This window comes from Macaca mulatta, chromosome 1 (genome assembly GCF_049350105.2).
Source record: "Macaca mulatta isolate MMU2019108-1 chromosome 1, T2T-MMU8v2.0, whole genome shotgun sequence".
NCBI lineage: Eukaryota > Metazoa > Chordata > Mammalia > Primates > Cercopithecidae > Macaca > Macaca mulatta.
The window spans coordinates 166,386,333-166,409,968 of record NC_133406.1 but is presented as its reverse complement, the minus strand read 5'-3'; the positions used below and the strand labels follow the sequence as shown (position 1 = coordinate 166,409,968).

Here is a 23,636-nt window from a genome sequence, read left to right as displayed (position 1 = left end):
ACTAACCAGCCAAAACTCTCTTACAGGTCAAACAAGCCCAAAGTGAGGAGAATTTCCTGGGAATAGAATCCTAATTGATTAGCAGAGAAAAATAGTGAAAAGAGACAGAAAAATATCCACATTAACAAGGAAGTCATAGGAACCAGAGCCAGAGATACCATAAAGAGAACCATGATATTGTGGATACTACACAAACACAATAGGAGTAGTTTTAAATCCTGAAAAAAGAAAAGCTTCTTCTTAAAGTTCAGAAAAACTAATTTTATAGAACCAGCAATGCAGAAAAAACACTATCTCATCCTTTACAGAATAATAATAAAAAGAAAATAAAGAGCATAACAACATCATCGTAGACAATGAAAGCAGGCCAGAAAGTGAAGCTTATAAAAAATAAAAATAAAAGGCCGGGCGCGGTGGCTCAAGCCTGTAATCCCAGCACTTTGGGAGGCCGAGACGGGTGGATCATGAGGTCAGGAGATCGAGACCATCCTGGCTAACAGGGTGAAACCCCGTCTCTACTAAAAAATACAAAAAACTAGCCGGGCGAGATGGCGGGCACCTGTAATCCCAGTTACTTGGGAGGCTGAGGCAGGAGAATGGCGTGAACCCGGGAGGCGGAGCTTGCAGTGAGCTGAGATCCGGCCACTGCACTCCAGCCCGGGCGACAGAGCGAGACTCCGTCTCAAAAAAAAAAAATAAATAAAAAAAAAAAAAATAAAATTACAACCTATTATTTCAAAATGAACAAAAAGATAGCAAGAAAATTATATGACATATAAGAGCAAATGTAGAAATGCAGTGATAGAAATCAGAAAAAAATCAGTATTTAAAAACTCATTTTATATGTAAAGACTAAACCAGAAGGATTATAATTATAAATGAAAACAACAAAAAATTTCCTAAGTGAAATAGACTAAAATAAGAAATATTTTTAAAATTAAAAAGAAAATCAGTAGAAAAAGTACTATCACTATAAATAAATATGAATAACTATTCAACAAAGTATTTTGAAAACATATCTCCAGTCTAATAATGATTTTTAAAATCGTGCAACAAATCTTGAATTGTATTAAATACGTTGTCGATAGTTGTATGTAATAGTGATTTTGAAACTCTTTTTTGTATATTGTAGGATTAAGCTAATGAGTAAAATTAATAATGTTGGCAACCACAATTCGAAGGGAAGTATAATGTTGAATGAAAGCAGTGAAGAACCCTCTGTGTTGGATTAACATTTGAGGTGTTAACATGAATTTATGATGGAAAGAATAATCCATATTCTGCCCGCTGAAATAGGCTAAAATAATGATACCCCAATAGCAATGAATACATCTAGTTTCTATATCTTAGTTTCCAAATACCATTCCTTACTGAAAGAACTAGAGCTGTTTGGAAACGCTGACTTCAGCAGTGTTGTTAGAAAAGTAAAAGGAGCATGGAATTTGGAAAATGTTAAACACCAGAATCTGATATGTATTTACATGCAGTTTCATCTTTTCATAACTGACCACAAATGCCCAACACAAAATAGCTGTTTGATATTGATTCATATATTAGCTTCCCCACCAAGTTTAAACTCTCAATGTTTCATCTGTAAAACAGAAAATACAGAAAGACTCAAAAGCTCTGTTTTATTAAATAATAAAATGGATTAATGTACCTAATATGGTGCTTTACATATATTGCACATTCAATAAATGTTTGTTTCCTATATTCTTTTCCATTCTTTTTCCTTTTTTACAACCCATCAACGCAACCAATAATCCTCCCTATGATCTCAATATAGCTGCCTTTACGTAGGTTTAGGAGGCTATCAATCTAATCACATTTCATTCTAAGAATAAAAGTATACTTTCCTTATATGCAATCACCCACACTAGAAATACTACCACTCTAAAAGATAATAGCATTAATCATAATAATTTTATAAATTTTGGCCATACATATTTCAAGTACTTTTATTTGAAAATTTCAAAGTATAAAATATTTGGGTCTGGGGAGACATTTCTCATGCCTATAAATAGACACACAAAAGGACTAATCACTCGGACACTAGGTTGTGGGAATCTATAGTTGCCTCTGAGGGGAGCTCTTCATATTTCCTAATTCTTAAGGCTTTCACCTTTCCATGAATGAATCCAGATCTGATTTCAGCTCCCACTGTCTCTCCATTTATTGATGTATTAATCAATTCAGAAAATATTTTGAGCACCTAACATGTGTCAGGCATTCTGTTACATGTTAAAGATACAGAGTGGAAAACAGAGATACAGTCTCATACAGCGTATTGTACATATGGAGATAAAGTTAATTATAGAGATGACTATAATAAAGTATGGTAAGAGCTTGTGATGTGAGTAAAAGTATGTGAAACACATCAAAGAGGCAATATTCCAAACATTTGTCCTAAACAAATTGAAAGCCACTGGAGGACTTTAAGTTGGTGAATAAAATGATTAAATTTGTATTTTTGAAAGATTACTCTGTGTATGCTGGAAGGGAGCAAGAAATCCAAGAGAAATTTCCCATGGTACCAAACAACACAGAGAGCACTAAATATAACAACAACAATAATAAATAAATTTTTAAGGCCAGGCGTGGTGGCTCACGCCTGTAATCCCAGTACTTTGGGAGGCTGAGGCGGGTGGATCACGAGGTCAGGACATCGAGACCATCCGGGCTAACACGGTGAAACCACGTCTCTACTAAAAATACAAAAAATTAGCCGGGCGTGGTGGCGGGCGCCTGTAGTCCCAGCTACTCGGGAGGCTGAGGCAGGAGAATGGCGTGAACCCAGGAGGCGGAGCTTGCAGTGAGCCGAGATCGCGCCACTGCACTCCAGTCTGGGAGACACAGCGAGACTCCGTCTCAAAAAAAAAAAAAAAAAAATACAAAAAATTAGCCGGGCATGGTGGTGGGTGCCTGTAGTCCCAGCTACTTGGGAGGCTGAGGCAGGAGAATGGCGTAAACCCAGGAGGCGGAGCTTGCAGTGAGCCGAGATCGTGCTACTGCACTCCAGACTGGGAGGCAGAGTGAGAATCCATCTCAAAAAATAAAAAATAAAAAATTAATAGCTAATAAGAATGTAATATCCACTTTTGCTAGGTGCTAAGAGCATTATATTGATCATCTCAATTCCCACAAAAAATAGAAATAAGTACTGTTACTAGCCCCTGTTCTTTACAGTTTTACAGATAAAGAAATTCAAGCCCAGTGTAGGCAAGTAATGTGCCTAATAGAACAGAGCTTTAAAGAGGGAGAAAATACAAATCAGTTTGTCTTGAACCCTGTCATATATTATTATTGAAATCTCTTCCTGCAAAACTCTCAAATTCTATTCATACGTGCTTAGTTTTTAAAGATTCTTCCCATAAACAAAGTTTTTATCTCATGTTACATGAGCGTCAGTGAGAACTTTCATTCTACCAGAGAAAAAAGTCCCTGGGGTATAAACCAAAAACAATATCCTTTAATTAGATCTGTATTTAATATAAAGAGCACATTAAATTCAAATGCAAAATAAAGACAGAATTAATATTTTAAATAGGTATTTTCAGCAACTGCCTGATTGATTCTTTTGCACCTCCTTTACTCAGACAATTTGACTTGTCTCCAATGTGAAATTATGTTCTCTCATATTTTGACCTCAGTGTGAAAATTATGTGGAACCACTTCCTCAGAAGTCAGAGGCACTGTATTTATGGTCAGTTTTGCTATTCTTTCCTCATACTTGTTTCTCTTTATCAAGACTATTGCCACCTATGATTTAGCATATATTGGTTTATGCTGGAGGACATTGTGTCTCATTGTGTCTATCTTACCACAGAATGTTGAATCTCATTTCAGTGAAACTTCCTAATCTTGCTTTACCAACAAATGTCCATTTTCTTATTCCAGTTCTATGTTAATCCTATCTATATTTCAGGACCAAATTTCATTTCTATGTTCTGAATTTTAACATTTAGAATAAGCTATATGAAAATTTCCATTTAGTTTTTCACATGTTTGGCATTTGGTATGACCAATACTATAAATTGATGACAAGAGTATCCTATCTTATCTCTGCAAGTACAATGTTAAGAAATTCTAGCAAAAAAAAAAAAAAAAAAGGTTTTCTTTTATTTGTAAAGCTTAGCTACTGAAAAGGAATGCAAGGAACAAGAAAAAAGGAAAAGATAACTAAATAAAGGACAATATAGATTGATGTGGTAGCAGATGTCTCAGCAAATTTGTATTTGTATCTAAACAAAATATAAAATCTTCCATATATGTTCCATGTTTTATATTTCTATTGTATCCCATTATATAATCCATGGCTTACATTTGTATTTATATGGTAAATTGAAAAGAAAAATAAAATATCAAATGTCGATTATTCTAAATATTATATTACTAGAGAGTCTGTGGTATTTTTCTTAAAGTTAGGTTAAACAGACTATACCATTTTGATGATAGAGAATACAAAAATGCAAATTATTGGAGAATTGACTTTTGATCACTTATTTCTTCACCTTCTTATTTCAATATTAAAATGGTAAAGAAAACAAAACATACCTCAAATTTTTTCTAACTAAGAAACCACGTATCCATCTTTGAACAATCAAAACTGGTGAATTATGAGCCAGAATTGCATTAATTTTTGAAGTAATATATTGAATATTATTAATTTCCTCTTCATAGGTTGTTCCCTGTATAAAGAAAATATAATTAATAATTTTTATCTTTCATGAAGGTATTTCCAAAAGATATTTTAAACTTGGTAATCTATTGGTATACATAAACTAATAAACTGTTCACAAGGTCTTATAGGCATTATAGTTAAATTATGATATCGTTGGATGCTTGTCCCCTCCAAATCTTATGTTGGAATGTAATCCCCAATGGTAGAGATAGGGGTTTGTGGGAGGTATTGGATCATGGGGGCCATTCCTTCCTGAATGGCTTATTGTCATCCCTTTGATGATGAGTGACTTCTTGCTCATACAGTTCACATGAGATCTGGTTGTGGGACCACTCCTTCTGTCTCCTGCTCCCTCTCTCACCATATGTCTTGTCTGCCTCCCATTCACCTTCCACCATGATTCTAAGCTTCCTGAGGCCCTCACTGGAAGCAGATGCCAGCACCATACTTCCTATATACCCTATAGAACCATGAGCCAAAATAAACCTCTTTTCTTTATAAATTACCCAGCCTCAGGTATTTCTTTATAGCAATGAAACTGATTAATAAAAATAATTAATACATTTCTGTTATTAGAGTAAAAGAACAATAATTAGTAGCATCAAATAATTTCAATTCTCTACACAAAATGTAAGATTCTTGGTGATAACTTTTTCTATCAAAGATTATTTTCCCAATCTGATATATATGTATAAAACTTTAACCATAATCATTCTGCTCTCTAAATGGTAGTGACATGAACAGGTGTTCAATGAAACTGCAAATACTCTGTCAGTCCCCATAAAGAAAATTGATATACTTTGATTCATAAAATAATTTATACTAGTTAAAAATTTTGTTGTAGCTTAATTAGAACGTTGGACACTTTTATTGGAACGCAGCAAATTATCTTGGAAAATATCCTATATTGCCTATGAGAAAGATCTCCTTTCCTGAAAACTTTTAGATTTGAGATCGTAGGCTCAGTATATTTCATTGACAACTTGACTGGTTAGAAATAAGGTCACTATTTATGTTTTGAATATAAGATAATACATTAAAAATACTGGCAATTGCATTCTTTATGAAGCACCTCTTCTGAAGATTATCAGCCCTATTACACTTAGAACATACACCTTTTCCGCATATACACTCAATAATAAAGTATACAGGAAACCAAAAAAAAAAAAAAAATCACAACACCTTGCGGATTAGTGCTACTTCTGATTTATACTTGCAAACACTCATTGCTAATTAGAAACTTCTTTCCTTGTCTCTGTCTTGATTCCATTCCTAACATTAGCTACTGAAAACCTTTGACACTATTTAATACTCTTCCAGTCCATTCCCTGGAGCTTCCTAAATACTCTGCTTCTTTTTTCACAGAGAACTAGAGCCATCAAGTTTGAACTCCATCAATTAACTCCATTCTCTGTAAATTTAACTATATTCCTATCTTTACTGAGTAGAAGTGCCTTCTACTCAAACTTAAAACAAGAAGTATCACTCTATTTGTTGAAGATTGGCACTCTGTCACTGTTATGAGTCTAACATTTATTTTCTAAGACTCTCCCTCTGCTAGCACTATCCATTCACTTATAAGTATAACTTTACCTATCCTTAAATCCCAATTCTCCAACCTTTATATCTAACTTTCACGAAGAGCCCAAAATCTAGAAACAGAATTCCACATTTTTTTCTCCCACTTTCTTTTTTTTTCTGTATCTCATTCCACCAGCTTCTATCCCTATCATCCAAGGGCATTTTTTTAGAGTTAACATTGGACATTCCCTCCTTGAAACACTTGCCTTAGATTCTGTACTACACTCTTTTCAGTTTTTCTCTAAAGTTTGTTTGCTTCTACACTTAAAAAAAAAACAACAAAAAAACTATACATACCATGTTTATCACTTCACTGTTACATTGAAAGAACTTTCCCCATGTCACTTTTTAATCTCTACGCATTCTCCAAATGACCACTTCTAAATTCATAGCTTCAACACTCACCTTTGTGCTACAGACTCTCAGATTTCTATCTTTACGCCTGACCTCTCTCCTGAGCTACATAATAATATAGTCAAACTGATATCTAACTAAATACAACTTTCCCAAATATGAATCTTCTTTCCCAACCTGCTTTCTTATATACTCTACCTTAGTAAATGGTACCGCTGGCCACAGTTGCCTAAACCAGAAACCCTGGAACCGTCCTAGGTTCTCTTTTCTTTTATGCTTCCCTGCATGCAAATGTTACTAGAATCAGTACATTCAATATCCCAAATATCAGTCTTACCTCTCTTTGTCTTCTATTTTCTGCCATTGCTTTTCCCATATCTTTATCATCACTTCCCTAACTCACTAAAATTCTCCTAACTTATATCTTCATTAATTTCTGTTCCCCCACTCCCTCCAAACCATAAAATGCACTATTGCTAGATTGAGCATTCCAAAATGCAAATCTTATCATATGGCATTCTGGATTAATATATTGCATTGGCTTACCACTGAAAGACAAATTATAAATTTCTTGATTTGCCACACAAAGTCCTTCTTGATCTAGTCCCATCCTAGCTCCTTAATCTCATCTCCATTCATCCTACATAGAATTACCTGATAATCAAACTTAAATGCTTTTTACAAATGCCATCTGTATTTCTTGTATTGCCTTTCTCAATGATTTGTCTCACAATTTTAGTCTTTGGGAGACTCAGTTCCTTCTCCCAAGAAGACTTTCTTGATGTTGATCTGCATTCAGTGTCTTTATACAATATTATCCTGTGTCTTGTGAAATAATTCATTTGTCACACTCAACAATGTTGAGTTTTAGCTGACACCTGTGTTCTTCGAAAACAGTGAAAGTTAAGAAATCTCCCCAGTCCTTTGTTTCAGGAAATGGCTTACTGAAAAGAAGCACCCTGTTCTTTATGACTGACTTGAATAATACTCTTGGATGTCTTTCTTGTTTATCTCTAACAAGGCCTGACACAGACCTTCCAAATTTCCATTCTTCCCTTCTTTAACAATTAGCTGAAAGGTTTTGTCCCTACTGATCAATTGGAACAAAATATTTGTTAGCCAAACTTTGGTTAAGATTATTTCCTTCCCCTTGGCCCCTGAACTTTGGCTCACCATCAGCTCGAGCCAGCACAGTCTCCGTTTAACAACCCCTCCTGAGAATAGGTTTGTCTCAGGGTAAAACAGTCGGTGCTCTAAGGTTAGACCATACCACTTTTCTTTATTCCACTTCACCACATTCACTTATTTTTAGTCTTCTTTATTCCTCCTTATAAATGAGAAACTCTTTTGCCTAACCCTTGAGACTTTTGCAGATCTTATAGTCAGAACATTCTCCATATTGTAATAATCCCACTCTGACTATTGCAATAGTTCCTTTCCCTCACTTGCAAACAGCTTTTTGAATAATGTCTCTATTTATTAATCCTGATGTTTTTAGCTGACAAAGTATACTCTAATGCAATCATTGGTCTATCTTCTCCATATAAGCTCGCCAAATTTAACAACTCTTCATCCTACATATCTGGACTAACTGAGCTATCTTGTCTATAACTGGCATTTGATTATCAATTGACTATTAAAATACTAAGAAATCATCATTGTTGGTCCCCAAGCTTGACTTACCAATGTCAATTAATTTATTCTTGTAGCTCAATTATTTTGCTCAATTATTTTGTGATGTCTGCATGGATACAAAGACATCACACTCTTTTTCTCCCTTTTAAACTTTTCTCAGTCTGTTTTGCTGGTTTATTTTCTTCTGCAAACATTTAAACATTTGATTCAATTTAGATTTTCATTCTTTTTCATCTTTCTTGGCTAACTCTTCTCAAGTGATCACCTTCCTTGCTATATCTTACTGCCTCACATACCTAGATTATTCACATAGCTGTAATCTCCTGTCAGACATTCTTTCCTAAATTACAGGCATATAAAATAAACTTCCAATTCCATTTACTTACTTTCATGTCAAAACCATAAATAATTATCTTCCTAACTTGAATCAATCCACACTAATATTGTATTATCTGTATAGTCACAAAAACTATTCTTGTCAACCAAGTAATAAACCCATATTCCTCTTTCTCTCGCACCCTTTTCCATTCAATAAATCAGTAAATTCTATCAAATAGCTCTTCAATCTGTTCCTTATACACTATACCTAAACTATTATAATAGACTCCTAATTCCCCTATATTCAATTTCCCTCCACTCCAAAATTACAGAATACAGGATGATTTTTCTAGAATAAAAATCAGGTCATATAAATGCCTAAAATGTTTCCCCAAGATCTTGCAAGATAAAGTCCTGTCTCCTTAGTATTACATATAACACCCTTTGCTATTTTAATCCCGTTTTTATCTCCAGCATCATTTGATGTGCCCAAACATATCCTCTAAACTCCAAGAACACGAAACTACTTGTTGTCACTCGCATGTGCCAAGCTCTATCAATACCTCTGTGCCTTTGCAAATGCTTTCCACTCTGCCTCACAGGCTCTACACTCATGCCAACACCTCTATTTGCCTAGTGATTTCTTACATTCAAAAAATTCATCAGAAATATAAATACTTCTGCATTTTTTCCTGTGATTAGAGAATTGAACTTCAAAGATTTTTAAAGAAAATTTATGTACTTTGCTCACAGAATTTTGCCCAGTACTCAGATTCAGGATGTTTTATCCATTATTTCCTTGATTATTGCCTCTCCTTTATTTGTTTTAATTTTCTCTACCGTAATTCCTTCTTATTCACAAATATCACATGAATGTCTACATTTTTCCTCATAACTTTATGTATTTATTCTCAGTTTGGTGAAGCCATTCTGTCAAAGGTCAGCTTTCTCATATTGAATTTTTTATTTAGGTTATCAACTATTTCAGTTATGTGGCTGAGTCTAAGTTCTTTTCTGAAGCTCCTAGCTGTTCTGTCTCACATGAGTCCTGTCATATATCATTTGATATTTATTGTAACCCTGACTGTACTTGAATCTCTCCACAAAACCTATTCTGTAGTAATGGATCCTGTCACTTGTTCTATCAACACCCTGAAAACATAGAGGGTTTTGCAGAATTTCCTCTAGTTCCTGTGATTTTATAATTTTTTTCAGGAAGAATAGCTTAAAGTCAGGCTGCCTTAGTTTCTTCTTTTGATTCAGTTATGTCTTAGTCCATCTGGGTAGCTATAACAAAATACAGACTGGGTAGCTTATAAACAACAGAAACTTATTTCTATCAGTTCTGGAGGCTGGGAAGTCCAAGATAAAGCTACTACAAGTTTTAGTGTTGGATTAAGGCCCATTTCCTGGTTAATAGATGATACCTTCCCACCATGTCCTCACGTGATGGAAAGGGGACCTATCTCTCTGGGGCCTCTTTACAAAGAACATGAATCCTATTTATGAGGGTTCTACCTTCATGATCTAATCACCTCCAAAAGTCTCTACCTCCAAATACATCACATTGGAGATTAGATTTTTAGCATACAAATTTTGGACTGGCCACATTTAGACCATAGCAGTCTCACCTTCATTGTATCTGACAAAAAGTCTTTGCTATGTCTAAAATTATCCAGAGCTAATAATATTTTGTAAGAATATTATCTTTTACTAGTTTCTAGTATAGATGTGATTTCCACAAATCTGTATGTTTCTTTGTTAATTACATTTGTGCTCATGATGCCACCTGTGGCTTAGGATTAAAGGGGTTGAGAGTAATAGCGTTAAAAGTGCATAAGTGGTGGCATGGGGCTGGGGGTAGAAGTGTTGGAAAAGGAGGAAGAATACAGGAGGGAATTTAGATGATTAGGCTCAAGTAACCCTGGTCAGAAGCAGTTCTCATCAGTAGAGAACCATTAAGCTCATATTGCAGTTTACATCAGAGTCCTGCTTCTCACTGAGTCATGAAAAATTCCTTCTCATTAAACAGAAAAACAGAATATTCATCAGCTATGGGTAGTATGAGTGTCCCTTCCAGAGAACAAGTAACCTCCACACAATACTTAAGCTTTCTCATGACATAAAACAATGATCTTGAAAAGTGGCAATAAAGACCCTGCAAAATTTTACAAATGCCATAAACCATTTGGTGTCTGAAGACGAAGGAACGCTCTTTCTAAAACATAATAATAATAACAATGCATTTCCTCCATTAAAGAAGTGATGGCTCTGAAGAAAAATGACATTTGTTTAAATCCTAGTTCTACCACTTGCTAGCTGTGTGTTATAGGGTAAATAACCTAACTGTCTCATGTTTTCATCATTTGTAAAACGGAGATAACAATGGTACAGCTCACTGGGTGGTTGTGAGGTTTCAAGCATGCAAACAATGTTATCTTTCAACAGTTTTATAGCAATACTTAAAATTATATAGTGTTTTTGGGTTTATAAGGGACTTCCACATACATTATTATATTTGATACTTACAAAATTTTATCTAAAGAGAGAAATGTACTAATTAATTTATCCAAACTAATATAATATAAAATTATGAAATCAAATTAACTATAAAAGATAATCACTACAAATGTCTTCAATCCAATCAAAGGAATTATAGTAAAGGCTTAGCAAAGAACAAAAGACACTTAGGCAAAAAACTATCAACAATCAATGAAATGATTGGTAGAATAACAGAAATTCTATACTACTTGTCTGAAATGAAACAGGGGCTATTACTAATCCTGGAACGAAGTAGAGTGACACATTCAAAAGAAAATTAAGGACTTTTATAATTATGACTCATATGGATGACAGTGTGTTGCATGTTGACAGTAAGAGTAGTTTAAAAATTAATTCTAAAACTATATTCTAGTCACATTGTATAAAATGATGCAAAACAATTTCCCAATTAATTTGACATTCTAAATGCCTATTGTACTTATATAATTTTTATCTTTCCACCTTCCATGTTTTTAGTTCTACTATCTTGTCCATAAAGTTTATCTTTTTCTATTTTATTTGTGAATATTTTCCATAAGAATATTTGATACCATAGAAGTAAAAAGTAGAACAGAAGATACTAGAGACTGGGAAAGGTAGAGGGAAGGAAGAGATAGAAAAAGATTTGTCAAAGGATAGAAAATTACATATAGATAGGAGGAATAGGTTCTACTGTTTATACTACTGCAGAATGACTATAGTTAATAATAATATATTATATAGTTTTAGATAGCCAGAAGGAAGATCGTGAATGTTCCCAACACAAAGAAAGGATCAATGTTTGAGATGATGAATATGCTAACTATGCTGATTGGATCACTATACACTATATGTTTTGAAATACCATGAATGCCATAAATATGTACAATTATGTCAGTTAATTTTGTTTAAAAATCCAAATTTGGCACACATTTTCTCAGCATATTTGAAAAGTGTAAAACATACCAATCCCATAAGTGTTTATTTCAAATAAAGAAAAATAATATAATTTTTACCTTTTTATTTATTCTTTTAATGCTCGAAAGAAGATATACAAATGGCCAACAAACATATGAAAAAAAATGCTTAACGTCACTATCAGGAAAACACAAATCAAAACCACAAGGTGATATCACCTTATTCCTGCAAGAATAGCCATAATAAAAAAAATCAAAAAATAATAGATGCTGGTGTGGATGTGGTGAAAAGGGAACACTTTTACACTATTGGTGAAAATGTAAACTATTACAATCACTATGGAAAACAGTGTAGAGATTATTTAAGTAGCTAAAAGTAGATCTACCATTCGATCCAGCAATCCCACTTCTGGGTATCTACCCAGAGGCAAAGAAGTCTTTATACAAAAAAGATACTTGCACTTGCACACAGATGTTTATAGCAGCACAATTTGGAATTGCAAAAATATGGAACCAGCCCAAATGCCCATCAATCAACGAGAGGATAAAGAAAATGTGGTATACATATACCATGGAATACAACTCAGCCATAAAAAGGAATGAAATAATGGCATTTGCAGCAACCTGGATAAAATTGGAGACCATTATTCTAAGTGAAGTAACTCAGGAATGGAAAACCAAATATTGTATGTTCTCACTCACAGTGGGAGCTAAACTGTGAGGACTCAAAGGCATAAGAAGGTGATAGGTTGATAGGTGCAGCAACCCACCATGGCACATATTTAACTATGTAACAAACCTGCACATGTACCCCAGAACTTAAATAAAAATAAAAATTAAAAAATACGACACTCTAAACTTCCACATACATTTTTTTAAAAAAATGATACAATGGACTTTGGGGACTTGGGGAAAGGGGTGGGAGGAGGTGAGGGATAAAAGACTGCACATTGGGTATAGTGTACATTGCTGTGGTGATGGGATCACCAAAATCTCAGAAATTGCCACTAAAGAACTTATTCATGTAACCAAACATCACCTGTTCCACAAAAACCTATTGAAATGATAAAATATACAAAAAACCACTGAATTATACAATTAAAAACATAAAATAAAAACACACACACACATGAAAGACTTCCTCCTTGACTAATGGATTTATTAGAAATGTGTAATAGTTTCCAAGTATTTGGAGATTTTCCTCTTATCTTTCTGTTATCAGATAGCACACCCTATATGATTTAAATTCTATTAAATTTATTGATTTGTTTTAGGAATAGTTGTTGATATTTGATTTAAGGCTATAGTCTATACAGTATTTCATGGACACTTGAAATAATGTATATTTGGCTGTTGTTGGGTGGTGTTATATAAATGTCAATTACATACTATCGGTTAATAGGATGCTCAGATTTTCTATATATATCCTAATTTTATGTATAGTTGTTCTAATTTCCTGTCTAGTTTATACAGAGAAGTATTGACATCTCCAACTATATTTGTAGACTTGTCTGTTTCTCATTTCAGTTTTCTGTCCATATATTTTGTTGCTTTATTGTTTAATGCATCCCCATTTAGAATGGCTATGCCTTATTAGTGGATTGAATCTTTTATCATTATATAGTATCTCTCTCCACCTCTGATAATTCTCTTTGTGCTGAAATTTCCTTTATCAGATATTCAGACAGCTACTCAATCCTACTTTTCTTTAACTAATTTTTGTATATGTATCTTTCCATCATTTTATTTTCAATCTGCCTGTAACATTCAATTTGAAACTAGTTTCTGGTTAACAGCACATAGCTGAATAATGTTTTGAAGCCCAATTTGCCAGTCTCTTTCTTATACCTTGCATAATTAGATCATTTACTGTAAATTTTAATGTAATTACAGACAGGTTAATGCTTAAGACTACCATTTTATTGTTTGTTTTCTGTTAGATTCCTCTGTTTTATTCTTTCATTGTTTTCTTCTCTTGATTTCCTATGGGTTGCTTAAACATTTTTGTAATTACATTTAGACTTATCTATAGTGAGGCTTTTTTTCCCTAGCTTTCCAGACATATAATTTGTATACACAAAAAGCCTAAACATAATTAATGGGAGTATGGACATATGTATTACTTATGTTACTATGTCCATAATCAAGGTAATAAACATATCCATCACCTCTAAAAGTTCTTTTGGTTCTCTTGTGTCACTTTTATTTTCCTTTGTTTGTTTGTGGTAAGAACACTTAACATGAGATCTACTCACATAATAAACTTTTAAGTTTACAATACATATTGCAAGCTTTAGGCTCTATGTTGTACCACAATTTGCAGGAACTCATCAATTTGCAGGATGAGTATCTTGTATAACTGGGTATTTGTAAATCTTGAACAATATCTCCATGGTGTCCTCTCTATCCCCTGGTAAACATGATTTGATTATCTACTACTGTAAATTTGACTATGTTAGATGCTTCACCTAGGAGAAATCATCCAGTATTTGTCCTTCCATGACTGACTTGTTTCACATTGCATAGTATCTTTCAGGTCCATCCATGGTGTCACAAATGGTAGGATTTCCTTCTTTTTTTAAGGCTAAACAATAATCAATTGTATATGTACACAGTTTCTTTCTGCATTCGTCTCTCCATGAACATGCAGGTTGTTTCTGTCTCTTGGCCATTATGAATAATGTTACAATGAACATAGAATACTGTTCAAGATCCTGATTTTAATTTTTTTTTTTTATAGAGACCCAGAAGTAGGAATTCTGGATCATATGATAGTTCTATTTGTACTTTGTTGAGAAACCTCCATAATGTTTTCATAATAGCTGTGCCATTTTACATTGCCACCAACAGTGTACGAAGGTTTCAATTTCTCCAACTCTTTCTTTTTAAGTGATAGGGTCTTGCTCTGTCACCCAGGCTGGTGCGCCACTGGCACAATTGTAGCTCACTGCAGCTTTAAACTCCTGGACTCAAGCAATCCTCTCACCTTTAGCCTCCCAAATAGAGACTATAAGTGCACACCACCACACCTGATTAATTTCTTAATTTTTTGTAAAGACAGGGTCTTGTTATGTTGTCCAGGTTGGTCTTGAACTCCTGACCTCAAGTAATCCTTCTGCCTCAGCTTCCCAAAATACTGGAATTACAGGCTGCTTTGTTGTGTTTTAATAATAGTCATCCTAGGAAGTATGGGGTGGCATATCCTCATTCGTTGATTTTCATTTCTCAGATGATTAGTAATCTTTTCATATATCTTTTTATGTATTCATTTTTATGTATTCTTTGGAGAAATGTCTATTCAAGTCTGTTAACCGTTCTTTATTTGGGTTATTTTTTGTTTGTCTTTGCTATTAAGGTATAAGGGTTCTTTATATAATTTAGAAATTTACCTCTCATTAAATGAATGATTTGCCAATATTTTCTCCTAGTCTATAGGTTGCCATTTCACTCTGTTGATTGTTTTCCTTGCTGTGTAGCCCCTTTTTATTTTGATGTAGTCTTACTTGACTGTTTTTGCTATTGTTGATTGTGTTTTTAGTGGGATATTGGAGAAACCATTGCCAAGACTGATGTCAAGAAGGTTTTTCCGTTTTCTTCTAGAAGTTTTATAGATTCAGATCTTACCTTTAAGATTTTAATTCCTTTTGAGTATAGTATAAGACAAAGGTCCAATTTCATTCTTTTTGATATGGATATCCAGTTTTCTTAGTATCACCTATTGAAGATAATATCTTTTCTCTATTGTGTATTCTTGGCACCCTTGCTGAAAATTAGTTGAACATATATCCATGGGTTTATTTCTAGGCTCTGTATTCTGTTCTATTGTTCTATATGTCTATTTGTATGCCAGTACCACACTGTTTTAATCACTGCAGATTTGTAACATATTTTGAAACCAGTAAGTGTGATGCCTCCAGCTTTATTTGGTTTTTGTTTGTGTTTGTTTGCTTTGCTTAAGATTGTTTTGGCTATTCAGCATCTTTTGCGGTGCCTTGTTAATTTTAGGATTTTTTTTCCATTTCTGTAAAAAATTACTTAGTTACTTTGATAGGAATTGATCAAATCTATACATTGCTTTGGGTAGGACAGACATTTTAACAATACTAATTTTTTCAGTCCATGAACCCAGGATATCTTCCAATTTATTTATGTCTACTTTAGTTTTTCCATTAGTGTTTTATAGTTTTCAGTGAACAAGTTTTCCCCTCCTTGGATAGGTTTATTCCTACATATTTTATTCTTTCTGGTGCTATTTTAAATGGGATTGCTTTCTTAATTTCCTTTTCAGATTGTTTATTATTAACGTATAAAAATGTAACTGAGTTATGTATGTTAATTTTGAATCCTGTAACTTTACTAAATTCATTTATTACTTCTAACAGTATTCTTGTAGCATGTTTTAAGGTTTTCAACATATGAGACCATGCCACCTGCAAGTAGAGATAATTTTACTTCTTCCATCCTAACTTGCATGGCATTTATTTATTTATTTAGTCCAATTGCTTTGGCTTGGATTTCCAACACTACGTTGAATAGAGGCATCCTTACCTTGTTCCATATCTTAGAGAAAAAAACTTAAAAGTTTTTCACTGTCGAGTACGATGTTAACTGTGGGGTTTTTATATGTAGTCCTCATATTGCATTAAGGGAAACTCTTTCTATACATAATTGTTGACAGCTTTTTTAAACATAAAAGGTGTTGAATTTTTGTCAAATGTGTTTCTGCATCTATGGAGATAATTGTGTGATTTTTATTATTCATTCTGTTAATGTGGTGTATCACATTGATTGAAATGTATAGGTTGAACCATCCATGACTCCCAGAGATAAATCTCTCTCAGTCATAGTGTGTGATCCTTTTAATGTGCTGTTGGATTCAGTTTGCTAATACATTGGTGAAAATTGCAGTATCCATGTTCATCACAGATATTGACCTGTCGTTTTCTTGTGTTGTTTTTCCCTGGCTTTGGTAGCAGTGTAATGCTGGACTTATGAGTTTAAAAGTGTTTGCTCTTCTTTTTTGGGGGTAAAATTTAAAAATAATTGGTATTAATGCTTTAAAATTCATATATAAAGCCATCTGACCCTGGGCTTTTCTCATTAGGGAGGAATTTGATTACTTAATCAACCTCCTTATTTGTTATAGGTATGTTCAACCATTCTACTTTTTCTCGATTTGTTCTTGGGAGATTGTATGTTTCTGGGAATTTATTTATTTCTTCTAAGTTGACCACTTTGTTGGAGTATGTTTCCAATGAGTCTCAAAACTTTTTTTTATATCTGTGGCATTAATTGTAATGTCTCTTCTTTCATTTCTGATTTTATTTGTCTTATTTTTTTCTGTGTTATTATTGCTGAGTTTTTCTATCTTGTCTTTTTAAAAAAACAACTGAGTTCTGTTGATTTTTTTTTCTATTCTGTATTTCATTTATCTCTGCCCTGATCTTTATTTATTTACTTCTGCCACTTTTAGGTTTAGTTTGTTAATTTTCTAGTTCCTTCAGGTGTACAGTTGATTGAGATAGCTTTTTCTTGTTAAAAATAGATTTCACTATTAAACTTCCCTTATCATACTGCTTTTACTTTATCCTGTACGTTTTGGTAGGTTGTGTTTTCACAAATTTTAGTAAGTTCATTTTCACTAGTATCAGTGTTTTATAATTTGTTTTGATTTCTCTTTTGACTCAATGGTTGTTTAATTTCCTTGCATTTGTGAATTTTCCCAATTTCCTTTTGTTAACGATATCTAGTTTTATTCCATTGTGCTTAGAAGATATTCTTGGAATAAATTCAATCATTTTAAATTTCTTAATACTTACATGTGACCATGTCATCTATTCTAAAGAATGTTCTGTGTGTGCTTGATAAGAATGTATATTATATTACTGCTGGATGCTGTCTACATGTCTGTTAGGTATATTTGGCCTCCAGCATCATTCAAGTCTGCTGTTCCCTATCAATTTACTTTCTGGATGATCTAGCAATTGTTGAAAGTGGGGTATTAAAGTCTTGTATTATTGTGTTTCTGTTTTCTCCTAATAACTGCTAATGTTGCTTCATATATTACATAATTTGATGTTGAGTGCAAATATATTTATACTTGTTATAGCTTCTTGTTGGATTAACCCTTTTATCATTATGTGATGACCTCCTTTGACTTTTGTAAGTTTTTAATTAAAGCCTACTTTTTAAATAAATATAGTCACTTCAGGTATCCTCTGGTTATGATTTGCAAGAAATATGTTCTTCCACTTCTTTACCTTCACCAATATGTGAGCATTTACATCCAAGGAAAGTCTCTTGCAAATAGCATATAGTTGGGTCTTGGTGTTTTACAAATCCATTCAATCCCTCCTTATCTTTTAACTGGTGAGTTTAACCCATTTACACTTAAAATAATTATTAATAAGGCTAATGATTACCAATTTATAGTTTTCTGTTCTGTAGTTCTCTTGTTCTTTCTTCTCTTGCTGTCTTTCTTCGTAGTCTGATAATTTTTATACTGCTATGCTTGATGCTATTTTATCTTTTGTGTATCTATTATAGGTTTTATCTTTCTTATTATCATTAGATTTGTATCAAACCTCTTAATAAAGCCTATTTTAAGCTGATATAAATTAATGTCAAACACATGTATATTTCTGCACTCTTACTGATCCCTCCCATGTTTTGTCATTGATATCATAGCTTTCATATTATATATTCAGTAACAAATTTTGTTTAGACATGTTTTGTTTCAGTTCAAAAAATAAATAATAAAAAAATAATAATTTCTGTTTCAATTCAAAAAACTTCCTTTAGCACTTCTTGTAAGGTAGGCCTAATGGTGATGAACTCCTTCACTTTTTATCTGTAAATGTCTTTATCTCTCTTTTATTTTTTGAATAAGCATTTTGCTAGGCAGAGTATTTTTGGTTGGTGTCAGGTTTTGTTTTTTGTTGTTGCTGTTGTTGTTGTTTATTTAGTACTCCGAATATACCATCTCATTTTCTTCCAGCCCACAAGGTTTCTGATGTGTCCTGATATAAATTTCTTTCATTTCTATCTATGTGCAGATTTTTGGGCTTCCTAAATATAGGCATCCATTTCTTTTTCCAGATTTGTGAAGTTTTCAGTCATTATTTTATAAACTTTCTTCCTTCTTTTCTGTCTCTCTCTCTTAATTTTGTAAAATATCCATAATGCAGTATATTGTTTTACTTGATGGTGTTTCATCGGTCCCATAGAGTTTCTTCACACTTTTTCATTTTCTTTTCTTTTCGTCTCTCTGACTGGACACCTTCAAATGACCTATCTTTAATTTCACTAATTCTTTTGCTTGACTGAGTCTACTGTTGAAACTTTCTATTCAATTTTTCAGTTAATTCATTATAACACTGAACTCTAAAATTCCTTTCCCCCTCTCCTTCCTTCCTTCCTTCCTTCCTTCCTTCTTTCCTTCCTTCCTTCCTGTTTTGTTTTTGACAGGAGTTTCACTCTTGTTGCCCAGGCTGCCCTGTGATGGCACAATCTCAGCTCACTGCAACCTCTGACTCCCAGGTTCAAGCAATTCTCCTACCTCAGCCTCCCAAGTAGCTGGAATTACAGGCACCTGCCATCACAGCTAGCTATTTTTTTGCTGTTGTATTTTTAGTAGAGACAGAGTTTTGCCATGTTGACCAGGCTGGTCTTCAACTTCCGACCTCAGGTGATCCACCTGCCTCAGCCTCTGAAAGTGCTGGGATTACAGGCATAAGCCACCGCACCCAGCCTACAATTTCATTTTGGTTAATGTTTTCTATTTCTTGTTGGTTAATGGTTTCTATTTCTTTAACATCTCATTTTTATGTATTGGTTTTCTGATTTCATTTAGTTATTTGTCAATGTTCTTTTGTAGTTCACTAAGATTCTTTAAGAATATTATTTTGAATTATTTGTCAGGCAGTTTGCAGATTTCCATTTCTTTAGGTTTGGTTGCTAGAGAGAGCTTTACTAGTTTCCTTTAGCTTCCTTTTATGGCATAATGTTTCCCTTATTCTTCATTGTCCTTATATAATTATGTTGGTGTTTGTGCATTTGAAGAAGCAGTTATATCTAAAACAATCTTCTCATCTTCATAGGCTGGCTTTAGGAATTAAAGGTCTTCACCAGTCAGTGCACCCTGGGATTCTGGGGCTCTGGCTGGTGTCTCTGGTTGGTGAAGCCTGCTGACTAGTGTCTACTGGCTCTTAAGTCAGATGAGGCCGATGGGGTCCAAGGTCAGGTGAGGCCAGCTGTCAGGTCTCTCTGGTCTGCTGGGGCCAACTGGAAGAAGATGTTGTTAGGTGAAGATACTGACAGGTCTACAGTCAGTCAAGGCCAATGGTAGGGGGTATGGGGCTACTGCCAATATCTGTGTTTGCCCACCACTAAGAGCTCTGCCCTCCCCCTTTTTTGTTGTTGTTCCTAGTTGTCCCCTGATGATTTAGCTGTGATAATTCTCCCACATTCTGACTGAGGCAAGATAGAAGTGTACCTCTCAAGCAACACCCTGAAATGCTGAGGAAAATGAATATTCATCTCAGACTCTTCCTTCCCCCACTGGAGACATAGGAGGCCAGAAAGGTCCTTCTCACTGTGATGCTCTGCTAGCTTGGGGAAAGGGTGAAACATGTGAAGAAAAACTGTTCCTTTTATCCTTTTAACATTCTTCCCCAGATTCTGCACTCTACTGGGTGCTGTAACCTCTCCCCTGGGTTCTGGAATTCTCACAAAACCATTATTATCCATGAATAATTACTAAATTGGTGCTTCTGTGGGAAGGCTAGAACTGGGAATCTCCTATTCTTCCATCTTGCTGACATCACTCCTCTCCATATAGTGTTTTTGTATATCTCTTTGTAGAGCTTTCTTAGTAGATGCTTTAAATATACATACCACAGTCAACTAATGTCACAACCATCTAATATTACCAATTTACCACATCAGATGAAGTATGGAAACCTTATATATCTTAACATCCCTTTACACTCCTGTTTATAATTTCTTAAGTATACATTCTATATATATTTGGAACAACATGAGACAGTGTTATTTTTGCTCACACAGTATTTAGAATACTCAAGAGAAAGAAAGTGTATTTCATTTACCCATATTTTTGCTTACCATGTTCTTTCTTCCTTCCTGATATTCCACAGCCTTCTTTTATCATTTTCTTTCTATAGACGGCGCTTCCTTTAGCTATTATACTAGGGGAGGTATGCTGGTAATAGGTTCTCTTAGTTTTCCTCTACCTGAATATATATTAATTCCTTCTTCATTCCTGTGGAATATTTTCATTTCCATAGAATTATGATTTGATAGTATTATTTTCTGAGCTTGAAAAATATTTTGCCACTTGCTTATATTCTTTACGGTTTTTGGGTGCAAAATTTTCTGTCATTCTCATTGTTTTTCACCTATAGGTAAAGTGGTTGTTTTTCTTCTTTGTTTTCCAGATTTTTTTCCTTTGTCATCAGTTTTAAGAAGTATAATTAAGATTTTTTTTTGGCATTGGATTTCTTTGGGCTGATTTGGGGTTTTCTCAACTTCTTAAATCTGCAGATTTGTGTCTATTGCAACATTTGGGAAGTTTTCAGCCATTATTTCTTAATCAAGCACCTTTTCAGCACTGCACTGTTTTCTCTTGAGACTCTGATGACATGAAAGTTATATCTTTTATAATAATTCCATGGACACCTGAAGCTATGTTCATTTTTCAGTATATTTTTTTCTGTTGTTTATATTGTAGGGGTTATAGCTCCTGTGTAGTCTTAATTGGCACAGCTTTAGGGGTAGTCTTGTTATCACCAGGCAATGGTAAAAGTCTTGATCTCCATTAGTTCTCCTCTGACACCACCTCAGCAAGAAGGGGCAGGAATGCTGCACTACAATGGGATAGTAAGGGCTTATAACTGGCCAACAGAAATGAAATTCCTGGTTCCTTACTTGGCCTCCTTTGACACCACCCTACAGGGTGTTGGGTTGCTTCACTTGAGTCTCAAAAAGGGAGAGGTCTAAACTCCCCACCCAGACTTTGCTGCATGGGCGAATGTGAGACCACAGATTTTTCTGTACTTTGACTGCAGTAGAGTGGTTATATTCTAAAAGTTATCAGTCTTGCTAGGTTGACCCTTTCCTGTTCATTTAGAGAGCACAAGTTTCCGTTACTTTTTACATAATTTTTTTCTGTTTGTTTGCACCCTTTGTCCCTTCTGTGTTGCTGGATTTTTCAGCTTCAGGTTTTGGATATATGAAGGTATAGGGGTTCTTTCAGCTGCTAAGTATGTCTATGCAGTCTGGCACTGGGGAATGACTGGCCTAGCCTCCCAGCCTACATATTTCTCCTGTGCTGGATGCTGCCTGCCCTCAAAACATCGGACTCCCAAGTTCTTCAGTTTTGAGACTCAGACAGGTTGTCCATACTCCTCAAGCTTGCAGACAGCTTATTGTGGGACCTTGTGATCATGTAAGTGAATACTTAATAAACTCCTCTTTATATATATCTATCTATCCTATTAGTTATGTCCCTCTGGGGAACTGTGAGTTATACCGAAGAAGAAAAACAAACCAGCAAAATGAAGAACTTACCACTGTATCATTCCTTGGGTTTCAATTGTTCTATCCAGTCTGCCTCTTCTCTTTACCTTTTTAGTCTATTGATGTTTGTTTTCTGTATAATTTTTAAGATATTAATATGTTTATTATATATAATATCTTAAGGAATTATATGTTTTACATTATATGTTTTAAGGAACATATATTTTAATGTTTTAGGGAATTAATATGTTTATTACAGATTATATAAATTATATAATACACAGTAATTACTACGTATATAATGTCAAGGATATTTAATTGTACTTAGAGGAATATCTACTCCATTTTCTTGATATTGTGGAAGCCCTATGTGCTTATTTTTCCACACACAATTTGTTGACATAAAAATGATACGTTTTCTTTCTACTACAATATTTTCTATTTATTCTTATATTTATCAAAGTATTTATATGTTTTTACATAATACTATTGTGCACATTAATGGTCAGAACTAAAATATCACTATTTTGGCTGTTACTTTTTCTATCAATGAAAGAGTTCCTATATATGACATTTAACCCTTTATATACTGAATTCTACATTGTTTGAAATTAATGTAAAGTTCTTTCCTTTGTTCTACTTAATATATATTTGCTTAGCATTTTATGTTGATCTGTTCATCGTTACTTTCGTTTCTGGAATTATTCTTGCCAATAAACAACTTCATTTTGGCTTTTACATTCATTTATAATACATTTACAATTTACTTACATTTACATTCAGGTCACATCCATAAATGTAAACATGTAATTTTTATAAGGCATAATCTTACTTTTGACACTTTTATGGTTTTTTTCATACAGACTGTATAATTGTATATTCTTTATCTTTCATATTTTTTTGAAAGCAAAAAACGTTAAATTTTACAAAAATTATTTAATCTATATTACTCTATCGAGTGAATTATAAATTTACATTTAAATCATTTTTGGTAATTATACATACCATTTTTATATTTTGTTTGACATTTACATTAAAAGAACAAATGGATGCTAAATGCTCAAGCTAGAAATCTCTACCTTAAAGTATCAATC

The 23,636-nt window shown here is 33.8% G+C and overlaps 1 protein-coding gene across 1 annotated transcript in view; it reads right to left on the bottom strand.

Moving 5' to 3' along the window:
* The window catches only part of LRRIQ3 (leucine rich repeats and IQ motif containing 3), a 167,897-nt gene that overhangs the window by 119,421 nt on the left and 24,840 nt on the right, over positions 1-23,636 (bottom strand). Inside the window, exon 4 of the mRNA XM_001097148.5 lies at positions 4,555-4,688. Within this exon, the coding sequence (XP_001097148.4) occupies positions 4,555-4,688 (134 nt within the window). The remainder of the gene's footprint in view (positions 1-4,554; positions 4,689-23,636) is intronic.